Source organism: Haliotis cracherodii, unplaced genomic scaffold, assembly GCF_022045235.1.
Source record: "Haliotis cracherodii isolate W230 unplaced genomic scaffold, xgHalCrac1.p SCAF_7, whole genome shotgun sequence".
NCBI classification, from domain to species: Eukaryota; Metazoa; Mollusca; class Gastropoda; order Lepetellida; family Haliotidae; genus Haliotis; species Haliotis cracherodii.
Window position 1 is genome coordinate 35,772,024 of NW_027266330.1, and position 17,240 is coordinate 35,789,263.

At 39.7% G+C, this 17,240-nt stretch overlaps 1 protein-coding gene across 1 annotated transcript in view; it reads left to right on the top strand.

The window, feature by feature from the left end:
• LOC139447170 (DNA polymerase alpha catalytic subunit-like) overlaps window positions 1-17,240 on the top strand; it is a 58,064-nt gene that overhangs the window by 3,267 nt on the left and 37,557 nt on the right. Inside the window, exons 4-16 of the mRNA XM_071228372.1 lie at window positions 1,810-1,887; window positions 2,214-2,329; window positions 2,709-2,830; window positions 3,745-3,968; window positions 4,847-4,958; window positions 7,251-7,420; window positions 9,218-9,330; window positions 10,896-11,012; window positions 11,709-11,783; window positions 12,982-13,055; window positions 14,484-14,548; window positions 15,494-15,531; window positions 16,049-16,171. Coding sequence (XP_071084473.1) covers window positions 1,810-1,887; window positions 2,214-2,329; window positions 2,709-2,830; window positions 3,745-3,968; window positions 4,847-4,958; window positions 7,251-7,420; window positions 9,218-9,330; window positions 10,896-11,012; window positions 11,709-11,783; window positions 12,982-13,055; window positions 14,484-14,548; window positions 15,494-15,531; window positions 16,049-16,171 — 1,427 coding nt within the window. The remainder of the gene's footprint in view (window positions 1-1,809; window positions 1,888-2,213; window positions 2,330-2,708; window positions 2,831-3,744; window positions 3,969-4,846; window positions 4,959-7,250; window positions 7,421-9,217; window positions 9,331-10,895; window positions 11,013-11,708; window positions 11,784-12,981; window positions 13,056-14,483; window positions 14,549-15,493; window positions 15,532-16,048; window positions 16,172-17,240) is intronic.

Genomic DNA, 17,240 nt, shown 5'->3' on the forward strand with positions numbered 1-17,240 from the left:
AACACAATTATGAGCTAATTTACTTTCCATATCAAGTCTATATATATATAGAACAGTTATACACATCAAAAGCATTATTTCATTTTTTTTAAATCTTAAACTTAAAATGTTCACTAATTGTGGGAAAAACACAATAGAGTGATGTCTAGATGAGTGAAAAAATATTGGTTACCGAATGAAAAATGTAATAACCCAATTAAAATAGAAACCCTAGAGGAAAAACTCAATTGCTCAAAAAGTTATCTGGAGCTCTGGTCGAACTTATGTTTTTCTCGAAGTTAAAACTTGGCGCCTCGTATTCCTTCTTCATTCATCATGTTTCGGTTGTGTTGAGGGGGCACGGGTGGCCCAGTCGTCTAAGGCGCCGCGATTCGCTGTGCAGAGTTGTGTCCCCTGGATACGCCAGAAACCTATGGTGGTGGGGTCGAATCCCGGTTCGCCTCGATTATGTTTCTAGGTTTGTCAGCACCATACCCGTGCTTGTTGGTTTCACCGAAGTGGTAAACGTCTGAGACCTGCATCACTTCGGGCTTTCCTCACACATTAAACTGACACGTCGTGATATAACTGGAATACTGTTAAAAGCGGCGTAAAATACAACTCACTCAATCACAGTTGTGTTGAACCTTGGGTAAGTCCAAGTATTTAAGTAGGTCCCTTCATCTTCGACACAACGGTGTTTGACCGCACCTTAAGACACTGGGGATGTATGGTTATCATGATAAAGCGACAAACCTTATTTGAAATGAAAATATATTGAGATGTAAATGTGCAAATAGTAAATATCCTGTACTCGAAACACAACTAGAATGGTTTTTCCCTGACCCATACAACTTCAGCATGATAATGCCAAATATAAAAAATATAGCAAAAATTTGCCAAGTTTAAAATACAGAAAGTGTAACCTAATCTGAAAAGGAACACCGTGAAATAAAATCCCCTAACCATATGGTTGTCTCAGAGTTGATTTTAAGCCCATCTCATTAAACGCAGATCGGGACCCGTAATGGACATGATGGGATGTCCTCATATCTTTGTTTGGCAGTAGCAAGATATCCAAGAAGGTCCGGGGTAGAATAGGTCTTCAGCATCCCATGCTTGTCGTAAGAGGCGACTAAAGGGATCGGATAGTCAGACTTGCTGACTTTGTTGATGCATGTCATCGTATCCCAACTGCTTAGATCAATGCTCATGATATCAATCACTGGATTGTCTGGTCCAGACCACCGTCATATAGCTGGAATATTGCTGAGTGCGGCGTTAAAAACAAACAAAGAAACAAACAGTAACGAGAACGAAGATCTGATATTAATGAGATTGGATTTGCCGTATTCGACGTAATAAGCGCCCCGCTCTGATAAGCGCACACGACGATATTTGCTAATATATTGGCTACTGAACAATCCCAATAAGCACCCCTTCTGATTGATATTTTGTACACAAGACTATTTATTCGTGAATAATATGTTTGTTATATGCACCCTTGATTATCGGCAATTAAATTCTGGAAAAATAATATCTGTCGTATATAAACGTTTCAGGCTGTCAGCATAAACCACGAAATTTACGATCTTTCAACTCTGTTTTTTTTCACCAAAATAATCTAATAAGAGCCCCCTATTTCTAATTTTGAGGGCGCCCTGGGCGCTTATTATGTTGAATACGGTAAGTGTTCCTCAGGCCGTGATGGTGGTTCTTTATCCCCCAGGGGACGAAGTATCAAACACCTGTTTGTCTGTCCAAGTTTGGCTATTTACCGGCTGCCTCGATACATCTGTAATTTTTCTAACTATGTTTCATCTTCTTTAGACGGAGCAGGATATGTGGAAGATGGAAGAGAAATCTTTGACGAGGATCTGGATGGCGACGAGTTCACGAAAGTTGAAAGTATGGATGTTTACAGAAATACACAATTTTCCCCATCAAATACTTCAACCTTTTTTCCCCCGTGGTGATTCTGGATCAGAATTGGTCCAAACAACCTCATTTTGTCGTAAGAGGCGACTTAATTGACAGCTTGGATCATTGCTTATAATATCAGTTGTCTGGTCCATAAATTATTATTAACAGGCCACTGTGATATAGCACCAATTTTATAACAATGACTCTGGTATCAAACATAAAAAATACATATCAGTTGCGGGGTAATTGATTTAGTTATTTTTTATGCGTTGGATGCATATTGACCAAAAAACATGATTGATTCCCTTCAGCTAAGAAAAAAACGGACAAGAAACACAAGAATATTGTGCGTCCAGGGACCAAGCCCAAGAGCGACATCAAGAGCATGTTTGCCGCAGCGGCCGTCACCTCCAAGAAGAAGCCAGAGGTAACACTGACACTTCATTTTTACATGTATTTTAAAAAATCCTGACACAAGGTCATGGTCATCTTTGAGGCATCATTTATTGTCAGTTACTGTCGCATCTTTACTTGCAACATCCCGAAGTTTGGAAGTTGTCGTAACTTCTGAACGTTTAAAGAATGTCAAGGTCACTGCCAAGATCACATTGAGGTTGGAATTTTGGATTAAGCACAGTGTTTCTCTGTAACATCAGGTGAAAACAATAAACAAAGAATGATAATTATTCCTTAGATATTGTGAGGTAACTATGTACACTTCAACTACAAACCAGGAACGGAAACGTCCGCCTGCTGCAGGTGTGGTATATAGACTGAAGTTTCATATCTGGTGTCTCTTTTTACAGAAAAATGTGACCCTGGAGAATGATGAGTTGCTAGGCGACCTTATGGAGGAGCTGCACCGAGGCCCCAACAGCAGCTCGTTCAAACCCGTGCCGGTCAAAGTTAACAAGACCAAGCCAGCCAAGTTAGTAGCTAACTGTCACAGTCAGCCATCATTCTGTACACTCTCATGAACTCTCATGAAAGGCCTTTTGTATTTTTAGTTGACAAAATAGACACAATTTATGGATAACTACTTCTTTAATACTGTAAAGGTGATGTTTCGGTATAGATCCTTATACCGTTGTCAAGCACGACTGTCCAGCTGACAAAAAAATACCTGAAATGAGAGGGGAGAGAAGTCCTGTTTTACAATTTACAAAAAAGAACATGAGATCTTCGTATAGGAGAAACCATTTCTACGAGGGATTACCAGCGATTGTTAACCCTGACATGAGGTGACATACTGAGGGGGACGTAAAATCTCTAGAAATCCCGAGGAGAAATGGTTTGTTCAACTTAAAAACCAACTCATCGCATAGACAACATTTTTAATTAAATAACTGTAATAAAAACTCTCAAATGTTTAACCTGTATCAGAGATGAAATATCGCCTGCAGTCGTGAACTCCGTTCAATGAAACCGGTGACCTCAGCTCGTGGGTTCGGAACGGTGCTTTGACGTTTTGCTTTGACTGACACTCATTCATTGTTGTAGTTTTTGTTCTATCAAGGGTTTACAATGATTGTAACGAGGTGTTACCACAATTTCAAAAACTCCATATCGAGTTACACAAATAGCCAGAAGGTTTATAAGGTATAGTTTCACAATCATACTTCTGTGATTCAAAGGGATGAGAATCTTCCACGGATCCGCAAAGTTTAGTGACCACAAATTTGTTAGAATCTGATGGCTGCCCCCCACAAACACCCCCAAATTATCGACCACATTCCATTGCAAAGAAGGTACAGTTGAAAAGGAAAATATCCATTCTCATCCTTGGATTGTGTGACTATGAGTTTTTTAGTAGCAGTGCTAATCTGGTGGTTTTTCTTGTAGGCCAGCCAACCCGTTCAGCATGGACAAGTCCTCCCCCCGCGTTAAGCCGATGAAGTCGGTGAAACAACCACGGAACATCAAGAGGGAGCTGTATTCCGAGGAGGTGAAGGTCAAACATGTGAAGGTCAAGCAGGAGCCTGTAGACGACATGCCAGAGATTGAGGACTATGGAAGCATGGACGTGGATGACAACAAGAACGATATCACGGATGTCGTGTCTCAAGGTAGGCCTGACATCATCCTCGATTATCAGGAGTATTCTCCATTGTGTTACAGTATATACCTAGGACCTGTACGCCACTCGTTGATAAAAGTGGAAATAAATACTCGGCAAGCCTCAGAGTTTTCCCACTTTTTATCAACTCGTGTTGATATATTTGATATGAAAAGACACTCAGGTGAGATTCTCTATATAACGGCCGACTTTGGTGTTTAATTCACTCCTGCAAACAATCCACTGGCTGAGTCATACCAAAAAGTTAAAAGATTGTTGTTACCCTGCCCGGAACCAGATAACCAGTCCCTTGTCTTTTAACCATGCCCCAATCCACTGATGATGTTTTTCAAGTCCTGAAGTCGCCCTGAATGATCTCCCCTTTAGTTGGTGTCACGAAAGTGGTAAACATCCACATCCTGTGTGACTTGAGGCTTATGACAGACATTTACCTGACAGGCCAAGAATAAAACGCTAAAACAAAATAGTCTTAGTTCTCAGGCACCGCCCGCATCATCATAACGTCTGCTGCACATTTCGGTTTTGTTTCCATTTTAAAAAAAATAAAAAAATAAGAAGACAATGCGATCCAATATTGCACACAGTTACTTCCCTTTACATGCACACTGCTTTACTGTGGATCTCGTGTTGTGGTCATGGCGGCAATAGGAGTTTGTATGCTTGTTGATGTAGAGAGGCCCTTTCCCAGGTTGATGGTACACAGGTGTTTATTTGGTTACATACTAGTTTGAACAAGCACACACACAAAATGCTGCCCACCTGGACTATATTTTCAAAAGTCATTGCCTGAGAACCAATTTTTTTATGTTTTAAACCTAAATGAAAAGTTTGAATACTTGTAAAACTCAATTGTTTCCTTTCTTCCAGACGACTCTGCTATGGACCTGAATGACATTGACTTCGATGACGAGGTGCCAGAAGTGTTGACGCCTGCAGTGAAGGAGGAGAAACCAACAGTTAAGACAGAACCCGCCACCAAGTACGTACTCAACAGTCACTTACCGTATGCGACGTAATAAGGCTCCGCCCTAATAAGCGCCCACAGCGATATTTGCTAATATATTGGCTTGTGAACAATCCCAATTAGCACCCCTTCCGTTTGATCAAGGTACACAAGACTTATTTATTCGTGTATAATTATTCAGGCTGTCAGCATAAACCACGAAATTTACAATCTTTCAACTCAGGTTTTTTTTCTCCAAAATATTATTCTATTAAGAGCCTCCTATTTCAAATTTCGAGAGCCCCCCTGGACGCTTATTACATCAAATACGGTATCTTCTTTAAGTTGAATGTAACACAGTTAACAAAGTTAAAACAGCTGTGGCTAAATATATACCAGATTGTTTCTGTTTCATTGACCGCCTCCGTGGCGTAGTGGATAGAGTGTTTGCCTGGATGGTTGGTGGTTCGATACCAGGCCTCATACCAAAAGAAATTAACAAGATACTTATTGTTACCCTGCCTCGCACATGGAATGGCATCGCTATACTGTGTCTGAGTGGATCCATGTTAAACTGCGGCATGGTATGTCAGTGGGCTAGCACAATAAAACAGACATTAATCCGAACTAGTACAAGCAGCCACACACACATGCACATCGCTATATAAGTGCAATAATTTTGAATGCGATGTGAAACCCCATTTCACCTTACCTGTTTTGTTGTTAGCTAACTGATAAGCTATGAATAGGAGCCAAAATAACACCAGGATAGATTTTTGCATAAGAAGCAAAATTTCCCCTCAACCTGATTTTTGCACTTAAATATGACCAACTGCTCCCTTACAAGTTATGAAATAAAAGGAAGATTGTCTACGAGGAAAACATCTTGTCACGTTATAATGGTTATAGAAATACAGTTAACTACACTTATAACGAGGGCGGTCGGGTAGCCTAGTGGTTAAAGCATTTGCTCGTAACGCCGAAGACCCGGGTTTGATTCCTGACATGGGTACAATGTGTGAAGCCCATTTCTGGTATCCCCCACCGTGATATTGCTGGAATATTGCTAAAAGCGGCGTAAAACCATACTCACTCACACACTCACTCACTTATAACGAACACACTTATAATGAACTGACATATATTACAAACTGTTTGTTTGGTCCCGGCCATTTGCTGTATATTTTATCATATAGAATTGATGGATATAACGAACATGCTCATAACGAAATAACGGATACAGCAAACTCATCTTGTAGTCCCGTGTGTACTCCGACAACGATAATGTTTAAGTGTGTAACGAACTGTTAATCCCTGAGCTGAGCTCCTCACGTGTCACAGAATTCATGGCCAAGAGACGACAACAAGACAGCATTACTCTTGGCAGAGCTCCAGATAAGCTGCGTATCTGCGTGAAATACGCATCAGAAATGCAGAAATATGCAGTAAAATATAATCCAAGCGTATCAAATACGCAACGAACATTACAGATACACTACAAAAATAAAACTTGTGCGTATCATCAAACTAATGTGAAGTTACCCTGCGTATTCGATTAGCAAATCAGCAACTTATTTTGAATTATAAACGGGCATTCCGTCAACCTTGCCAAACTCCCCGATGACAGTTACATCATGATCATTTGCCATCACACTTTCTTGTGGAAGTATCGTGGTATTTTTGAGTCCTATAAAGCTCTCGAACCCACATGACACCAGTTCGCAGGGACTAGATGAATAGTGTTTTTAAATATTTAACTTAAATACCCACATGTGTAAAAACTAGTGGGTAACAGAAATTTGAATACTCAGATTGAATTACTGATACCCAATGATTTTAAAATGCATGGGTAAAATACCCACAACACCAAAAGCTTATCTGGAGCTCTGTGTCATGTGTCATCCGCAGCCAGGCACTGCTGTTCAAAGCGGCAATAAGCAATTGAAGACAATTGATTTACTCTTTAAGTACTGACATTTGTCCTCAAATTACATCCTCAAATAACAATAGCAACACAGTGTAGGCTATAGCCTTTGAAGTGGATATAGTCTGTGTTTAAAATGTGATGACTAGAGTGATGAAATATGTCTTTCAACGAATAGTCAAAGCAAAATGATAGAAACATGTTTTTATTTATGTTATGCATTAAGAATATACAGCACATGTACAGTGCACTTTTTTGTGACTTAATCCAAGATGTCCGACATTCAAAATATGTATAATGAACAACGGATAGAACAAACTAAAAGTAATGGTCCCTTGGGGTTTGTTATGACTGTAGTTTATTGTATGCCCAAACCTAAGTAAACAACCAGAATTTGTTTTCAGTGGAGAGTTTCTGTCGACTGGTTGGGGAAGTGTTAAAATGGAAGAGCCAATGACAGTCACTGATGTGCACGTCGACTCCTCCCAGTTGCCCCTGACGACCAATGACAGTGGGGATCAGGTGCTGCGATTCTATTGGCTAGATGCTTATGAAGATCATTACAAGCAGCCAGGTATGTAGAGGTCAAGGTCGGGGTGTCAGTCGCTTCAATTCTATTGGCTAAATGCTTATGAAGATCAGTACATGCAGCCAGGTATGTAGAGGTCAAGGTCGGGGTGTCAGGTGCTGCGATTCTATTGGCTAGATGCTTATGAAGATCAGTACATGCAGCCAAGTATGTAGAGGTCAAGGTCGGGGTGTCAGGTGCTGCGATTCTATTGGCTAGATGCTTATGAAGATCCATACATGCAGCCAAGTATGTAGAGGTCAAGGTCGGGGTGTCAAATGCTGCGATTCTATTGGCTAGATGCTTGTGAAGATCAGTACATGCAGCCAGGTATGTAGAGGTCAAGGTCGGGAGTGTCAGGTGTTGGATTCTAATGGCTAGATGCTTATGAAGATCAGTACATGCAGCCAAGTATGTAGAGGTCAAGGTCGGGGTGTCAGGTGCTGCGATTCTATTGGCTAGATGCTTATGAAGATCAGTACATGCAGCCAAGTATGTAGAGGTCAAGGTCGGGCTGTCAGGTGCTGCGATTCTATTGGCTAGATGCTTATGAAGATCCATACATGCAGCCAAGTATGTAGAGGTCAGGTAACAGGTTTGGTAGCCATGATGTTTGAAAAAATCACCTTATGACTATTTCACATCATAACCTATGCAATTTTTTCAAATACTCTATATTTCTGGAAAGATAATCTTGTAAGAAGTCCCAATCTAATTGATTTGGTGAATCTCAATTGAGGGACACTTAACAAATAACAAATGTGTTAAAGGCAGCATAACAATTGTACAACAGGATTACACAACTGTGCCAACAGTCAAACTTAAGTGTACAACACAATTGTACAAGAGATAGTATAAAGATTGTACAAGTCAGGATGACAATTGTACAAGGGTCACCATAGCTCAAACTGCTCGATTCCGCATTGTAGTAAGTGGGAGTTATCTTTCATTGAATCGCATTGTACAATTTGTTTGTTTGTTTGTTTGTTTGTTTGTTGTTTAACGTCGCACTCCGCAATATTCCAGCTATGTGACGGCGGTCTGTAAATAATCGAGTCTGGACCAGATAATCCGGTGATTGATATCATGAGCATCGATCCACATACTTGGGATCGATGACATGCATCAACCAAGTCAGCGAGTCTGACCACCCGATCCCGTTAGTCGCCTTTTACGACAAGCATAGTCGCCTTTTACGGCAAGCATGGGTTGCTGAAGACCTACGCATTGTACAAGTCAGCGTGACAATTGTAGAACTGATAGCAAAACACAATTGTACACGGCAGCAAAACACAATTGTATTGTAGTGTTACATAATTGTACAAGTAGGCATAACAATATTGCAACAATCAATATACCACATTTCACAAGTAAGAAAAGTAAGTTTTCCCACAGACATCTCATGGGCCTCTTACAAATATATTTTTTCTTTGTATAAACTAAATTATACACATTAAGTTGCATAGCCATGTACATTTTGTGATACAGTGATCCCTTGCTAGAACGCTACCTTTTGGGTCCAAATAACTGATGAGCGTTATAGATGATCAGAGGTTTCACCGAGGTTTGAGTTGTAGGGGGCGGATATACTTAGTATACTTACTCTGCCTACCTAACAAGATCTACGTTGCACGTTTCAGAGTTTAAAAAAGATAAGAATAGCAGTTGTTTATGATTCATAGTGTAATAAAAATTTATCGAGTGTTATGCGCTTGAAAAACAAAAACACATCTTATCCCAAATGGTTTCAGCAATATTTATTCCTCTATGAAGGTCAGTTAAAATCAATGTTTTGGGTTCCAGGTGTGATTTACCTGTTTGGGAAGGTGTGGATAGACTCGGCCAAGACGCACGTCAGCTGCTGCGTGACGGTGAAGAACATCGAGAGACGCGTCTACTTCCTGCCTCGAGCCACGGTAGGTTGGACATTGATGGCTATAGTTGATGAAGTCAGTTTGTCTGTCCAGAATCACCCAACCGTGTTTGAATTACCTCTTGTCTGAAAAAAGTAAAATTCAAGAAGGTCTATTGGAATTTCCTCATTGACTAGGGCTCTGCCAGATTTCGATGGGGTCAAAAAACCAGACCAGGGGAGATAACAAACATCTTCACATCTCTCTCCTACATGTTGCAGACATAGAACAGAAACTGGAAACTGTAAAGTGTCTTGTCGCATGCTGACTTCGACTGTGCTGAGAAATAAGAAACAATGTTGAATGTGTGGCATATAACCACTGGAATTGGGTACTCATGTCGGGGTCAATTTTAGACACAGGTTCTCGAGTCTACTTTCTTCTACCCGTTGATCCCTACCTCTTTTACCATATATGGTGACTCTTTAGCCACTAGCGGGCTATTTTTGCGGACAAGTAAAAATGTAGTAAACTAATTAATTTCTCACCCTGCTTACATGTCTGTGCGTTGCTTGTAGAGTTCACTTCACATTTTGTGGTGTCTGAATCTCCAGTCATAGATTTTGTAGTTTTAATATTTCCTGATCCATACACCAAGGGCTCTATTTACAAGAAGTTTGTTGTCTATTTACATCAGCAATAATACTGGTAAAATTGCTACTCAGGGGATTAGAATTTGGTTGGTTGTAGCTGATGTCTCGCTGTGCCTGATTTGTTATGACACATCTGGAATTGATTGTTTCTTCTTGACTAACAGTTGGCCTTTTTCTGCTTGACAATTTGATTGTAATATACTGCAGGGTTTGCACAGATTTGAAATGCTTGAATTTAACTATGGCCAATGAAAAGTAGTTTACTTCTGCTGTTGTGGTATTTTTTCAATTATTGACTTTACTTGAAAAGTGATGGAATGTAGATAAGATCACTGTACATATGAAAAAATTGTTAATGAAAATTATCGAGTTTCAGTTGGATTTTTACTTCTTGTCGCTTACAACATAAAAAACTGTCTTCTGTCTTTTATACGCTACGTGTGTTAATTACGAAACTAGCACATGAATGTTATATCGACACCCCCCTCTTTCAAATGACAAAGGATGTACTTTGGGATGAATGAAAATGACAAGCTAGACACAATTTTATGGATAACAACTTCTTCAGTACTGTGAAAAGTGATGTTTCGGTATAGATCCTTGCACCAATGTCAAGCAAAACAAGGATCTATACTGAAACATCGCTTTTCACAGTATTAAAGAAGTTGTTATCCATAAAATTGTGTCTACCTTGTCATCCATCAACTTCTAAGTAATGCCTATCAAACAATTTGAATGAAAATGGTCCTTTAAAACCTTGAGAACAATTTGCTAAATAAGTGCTTGAATTTACAGTCCACATGTCTGTATTTACCCAGTACTGGTTTGTGTTTGACGTTTTATCTTGCTTTTATTGCGTTACCATTGGTAGTTATTAAAAATGTCCTCTTGGTGTCTAAGCAATGTTTACTGAGTTGCCATGGCAACTTAAATAAAATGGAGACCGCTTCATGAACGAGGACATTGATTTTTCAGCGTGTGAACCCAAAGACCGGAGAGGACACGGGGGACCCTGTCGCCATGAATGATGTGTATTCCGAATTCAACGACAAAATATCCGAGAAACACAAGATAATGAAGTTCAAGTGCATGGTAAGCTTCTATCAACGTGAAACTTGGTATGTGTACTGAACACAAACTCTTTAAGACCACAATAAATTGGTAAACTTTTCACAACCCGGCCAGCCCCTCATCCCCTGATGGGTGTTTCAGCCGTTAGGTAAGGGAAGTGAGAGAGTGACGAGTATATCGGCCTGGTCACATGGTTCCGGTTCTCCTGTGCAGCTCAGAGGTGTGTTTGGGTGAGGTGTTCTGGTATCTGGGAACAAAGCACCGGAAGTTTCCGCTACCTTTCGGAAATGGGATGAGATAGGTAATTAGTATGAGTCAGAATAAGTATTAATGATATAAAAAAAACCACTTTTTTGTCCAACTGGATCTGTATAATTTAAGAAATGATCAAAACCTGTAGAAATCCTTTTGTGTTCATAATGAATGGGATTTGTTCATTGATGTTCATTTTGACACATATGTGTTTGGGATTGTATTTTTGGGCATGTTGACATTACATAGATGCGGTGTCAATATTCCAGGTATATAACAATGTTACAGTAGATTTCAGTTGTTTTCAGGGACCATTGTTTTCTGATGTTTTTTTCATGAACCAAGCTGTTTTTTCTTTGGTGATTAAGATAAAGGTAGAAATCCCATGACAAAATTTAAGTTTCAAATTTGTCTTTGTAGCTAAGAAATGCTAATTTCCTCCCTCGTATGTGAATTTGTTGCCAGAAAGTGACCAAACAGTATGCCTTTGAGAAGACCGATGTGCCGGTGGAGTCTGAGTATTTGGAAGTCCGATATGCTGTAAGTGTTTGCAGATGTGTCAAGTATGAAGGCATATTGTAAGGGTAATGCTATTTTTAAGGGAATTATCATTTGCAGAAGCCCGAGGTCTTCCATTAACTGCCCGACGAAGGAGGTCAGTTGAAAAGACCGAGGGCTTCTGTAAATGATAATGCCCTAAAATATAGCGTTACCGTTATTATAGCTGAAATGGATGGAATTTGTTATCAAATAAAAATAAACAACAATATCGGTTTTGAAACATTTACTGCAATCAACACGAATGTCACTGACCCACTTTTACAAATATGGAAACATCATAGAACAAACCAGATGACGTCACTATTGAACGTGACGTCACCTATCCCTATCCTATGACGTCACCCAACAACGGGCATGATAATGGCCCGTCGTCAAGCAATATGAGGGCATTATCAAGTTACAGTGGCCCGCTCATTTCTAATAACATGCGAGCGGTTTAATGATAATTCTATCCATTTTAGCTATAATAAGTCATAGAGAATATGTTCTAGAACACTAGAAATAATGACATGCTGCCTTTGTCAAGAGACCCCGTGGGGACCAGGGTTACAGCAAGTCCCCTGCCCCTTACTGCTCATCGTAAGTGGCAACAAATTTGGGTCTGGTAGACAGGCTCAGTTGCGTGGATGGCGCTGATTATTTCAACCACTTGTTGTCTGGCCCAGACGTGGTTATTTAGAGGTCGCCGTTAGGTTGCCATCTGTGCAAAATATGGCTCTTAAGATCATTTAGGTAGATTTTAGTGTTAAAATATGGAGTATTATTAGCTGAGCTTACAAGACTGAACAGAATTTTACTAGGCTCGGGTTTCGGACTGGAGCCTAAAGTTGCTATGTTATTCACATGAGCTATGAAATAGTGTTTGTTAATATTTTAGTATACTGCAGGCTTTGCACAGATTTGAGATGCTTGAATTTAACCATGGCCGATGAAAAGTAGTTTAGTTCTGCTGTTTTATCATCAAAGTGCTGGAAATGTGGTGGTATCTTATTGAATTTACTTGAAAAGTGATGTAAATCATGACGTAGATATGAAAAAATTGTTAATAAAAACTATCCAGTTTCAGTTGGATGTTTACTTCCTGTCGCTTACAACATAAAAATGAAAAACTGTCTTCTGTCGTTACGTGTGTTAATTACGAAACTAGCTCAAAGTATGCAATGCTTGTTTGATGCAGGCCGACCTTCCGCAGCTGCCAATGAACCTACAGGGAGAAACCTTCAGCCACGTGTTTGGCACAAACACTTCAAGGTACGTTATCACTACAGGGAGGGACCCGTGAAGATTCTGGGGGTAGAATAGGTCTTCAGCAACCCATGCTTGCCGTAAAAGGTGACTATGCTTGTCGTAAAAGGCGACTAACGGGATCGGGTGGTCAGGCACGCTGACTTGGTTGATGCATGTCATCGATCCCAATCGCATGGATTGATGCTCATGATATTAATCACTGGATTGTCTGGTCCAGACTCGATTATTTACAGACCGCCGTCCTATAGCTGGAATATTGCTGAGTGCGGCGTTAAACAACAAACCAACCAACCAAATACAGGGAGGGCCCCAGGTGGCCCTGTCATCAGAGTGAGTGAGTATGGTTTTACGCTGCTTTTAGCATTGTTTAGCAATATTCCAGCAATATCACGGCGGGTGACACCGGAAAACGGGCTTCCCACGTTGTACCCACTGTCATCTGAAGTGTTGCAAGTTGCTTTGCATATATCTGTCCCTCAGTAGATGGTGCAATGAACATTGGCTTGGATCCGAGATACATCCTAATCATGGTTCTAGGTTTGTCAGCACCATACCGGTTGCTGTTAATCACACCTGGATTTCCTCCCTGATTAGGGTGACACGCCTTGATATAACTGAAATACTGTTCAAAATTGTCTTAATTGGTTTTAGTTGTTTTTTCAGCTTCTTTATTTCAAAACCTTTGGTGGGTGGTCAAAATTTGTTAAAAGAAATTGTAAAACTCGTATGAAATCCAGAGTCTGCTCAAATGTGGTTTATATTTGTTCCCCGATTAGTGATTCGTATGCATTCCAGTATCGTTCTCAACTCCCTGGGGAGTACAGAACCCATGCTGCCTTCAGGCGCTGGAAGGTTTTTACATCCACCTCACAAGCCGTGAAGATCCGGGGTAGAATAGGTCTTCAGCAACCCATGCTTGTCGTAAGAGGCGACTAGCGGGATTGGGTGGTCAGGCTCCTGACTTGGTTGATGCATGTCACCGTATCCCAATTGCTAGGATCTATGCCAATCACTGGATTGTCTGGTCCAGACTCGATTTATTAGAGATTGCCGTCATATAGCTGGACTATTGCTGAGCTGGGCGTTAAACAACAAAGAAACAAACAAACAAAACATCCACCTCACATACGGGGTACCCATTCACTGCTGGACGGACAGAGGCACATTTGAAGACATTTGTTGCTCTGACAGCAACATTTGCAGTTTTGTTGAATAATAATTCTGCTATTCATTTCAATCATCGAACAATACCGTTGAAAATCATTATGTAATTCATTTAGTAAAGGGAGAAAACTGAAGTTTAAAGAAATACTGACTAGATTTCTCAGAGAAATGTAGTCAGTGTTTCTTTAAAGGTGACTTTCAGATGTAACAGGAATATTATTCAAAGTGCCATTAAGCACTGATCACTTCCTATTTTGTCTGTTCCAGTTTAGAGTTGCTGCTGTTGGACAGGAAGATGAAGGGCCCAACTTGGCTGGACTTGAAAACACCACGTAAGTCGCTTTTTCTGTTCACTGCGTAATTGTAACCTACCTTTGAAATCAGATTTCACACATCAGAGATTTAACCCATCAGTTTTGAGCAACAATTTATAAGTCAATGTTTGAAATTAATCCTGAATTTCATCTCAAATTAATTACCATGCATCTGTTAAAGTCTTCAGAGAAAATAAACATTTGTATCTATTTGTAGTCAGAAACCAGTTATCTCCCTTCCAATTATTTGAGGGGCAGTCGGGTAGCCTAGTGGTTAAAGCGTTCGCTCGTCACGCCAAAGACCCGGGTTTGATTCCCGACATGGGTACAATGTGTGAAGCCCTTTTCTGGCGTCCCCCGCCGTGATATTGCTGGAATATTGCTAAAAGTGGCGTAAAACCATACTCAGTCAGTCCAATTATTTGCAGGTTATGTTAGAGTTGAATGTGCTCAAGTCTGTAACAAATTGAATCATGAGGCCTGAAGTGTACATTTTCATACACAATGATACTAAGTGTAAAATATAGAAATTATTATCCAAGCATGTGTGTCACACTGATTTTACGAAAAGAATTCTTGTATTTCCCGAGGAAGGGCGAGTGTAATACATGAATTATTACCAATTATTTCCTTATTCTTATCCCCTTTAGAAAAATGCACTAATCACAAACACCGTCTTAGAAAACCAAAACTGTCAAATGACATCAACAATCTTCAGCTTTGACGTTGTTTCTTGTGTGACATCATTCTGACCTTACACTAAAATAAGATTCGAATGACATCAACAATGCTGTTGAGAAGACGTAAATATTACACTGGTGTGTGTGAAGTGATATTTGCACCAGCGCACATTTTTATGGGTTATTTTTAACCAATGGGTAATGAAATGTAAACTTGCATGACCTTGACCCTGTTGGAGACGTAGAGTTTAGTTACTGTGACTTTCCTCTGACCATGTTTCAGAGCTCCCGAATCCTCCCATCAGCTGGTGTAAAGTTGAGGTGAGTCCAGTGACCTGTTATCATCAGCATCAATATTCACTGTGCAGAGTTGTGTCTCTTAGTTCGGTCAAGATGTGCTGATTGTGGGTTTGAATTTTGTGTGTTTTGAGTTTGTGAGCACCATTCCTATGACCGTTGATTTCAACAGTGGTAAATGTATTGTGGTGACCGAAGTCCTTCATTTACTCACTGATTATTATATGGGTAATTAGAGCTATTGGGTCCATCTCGCAATAGTGAAGGTATGACACAAAATGTATTCTGATTCAGAAACAAAGACACAAGCTGATTATGAAAGCTGAAAATTTTATACATAAATAAAAAAATAGATCCGAAGACCTTGCTTTTTTTTATTGAAATGTAACATACATGAAAAACAGCCATGGACTGAAAAATGCAGCTGTTTTTTAATCAAAGTGTGCACATCCGCGTGTCATTTTGTTTCATTTCAACAACCTTGATGTAACATACATGTATGTATTGGTGGATCGTCTAGCCCTGAGTCGGTGTATTTCAGGCTGTGCTGACAAGGCCTGACTTCATCACCGTGGTGAAAGACGCCTCTGTGGCTGCCCCGCCCCTCGTGGTCATGTCCCTCAACCTGCTCACCCTCCCCAACCCCAAGACCCACCAGAACGAGGTTAGTAACACCGACCTGTGCCGGACTGTCTCCAGCCCAAGTCATGATGCTCCAACTTTATGTCATCACTGTTTTTCTTGATTTAAAGATTTCCTTATACAACATACAATATACAACATAAATATGACATACAGCATACAATAAAAAGTACAATATACAACATACAATATACGACAAATATGACATACAGTATACAATACAAAATACAATATACAACATACAATACAGAATGCAGCATGTATACAATACAATATACAACATAAATATGACATACAGCATACAATATAAAGTACAATATACAACATAGAATACCGAATGCAGCATGTATACAATACAATTTACAACATAAATATGACATACACCATACAATATAAAGAACAATATACACCATACAATACAGAATGCAGCATGTATACAATACAATGTACAACATAAATATGACACACAGCATGCAATACAATATGCTCGCCACGCCTAAGACCCGGGTTTGATTCCCGACATGGGTACAATGTCCCCCGCCGTGATATTGCTGGAATATTGCAAAAAAGCGGCGTAAAACCATACTCACTCACTCACTATAATACAATACATTACAGAATGCAGCATACAATACAACGTGCTGCATACAATACAATGAACAACATACAAAACAGCATGCAGTACAAAGAAAATATACAATTCAACATGTAGCATACAATACAACATGCAGCATACAATACAATGAACAACATACAATACAATGTACAACATGCAGCATACAAAACAATGCACAACACACAAAACAATGCACAACATACAATTCAATGAACAACATACATTATGCAGCATACAAAACAATGCACAACATACAATACAATGCACAACATACATTATGCAGCATACAAAACAATGCACAACATACAAAACAATGCACAACATACAATTCAATGAACAACATACATTATGCAGCATACAAAACAATGCACAACATACAATACAATGCACAACATACATTATGCAGCATACAAAACAATGCACAACATACAATACAATGTACAACATACATTCAATGAACAACATACATTACTAT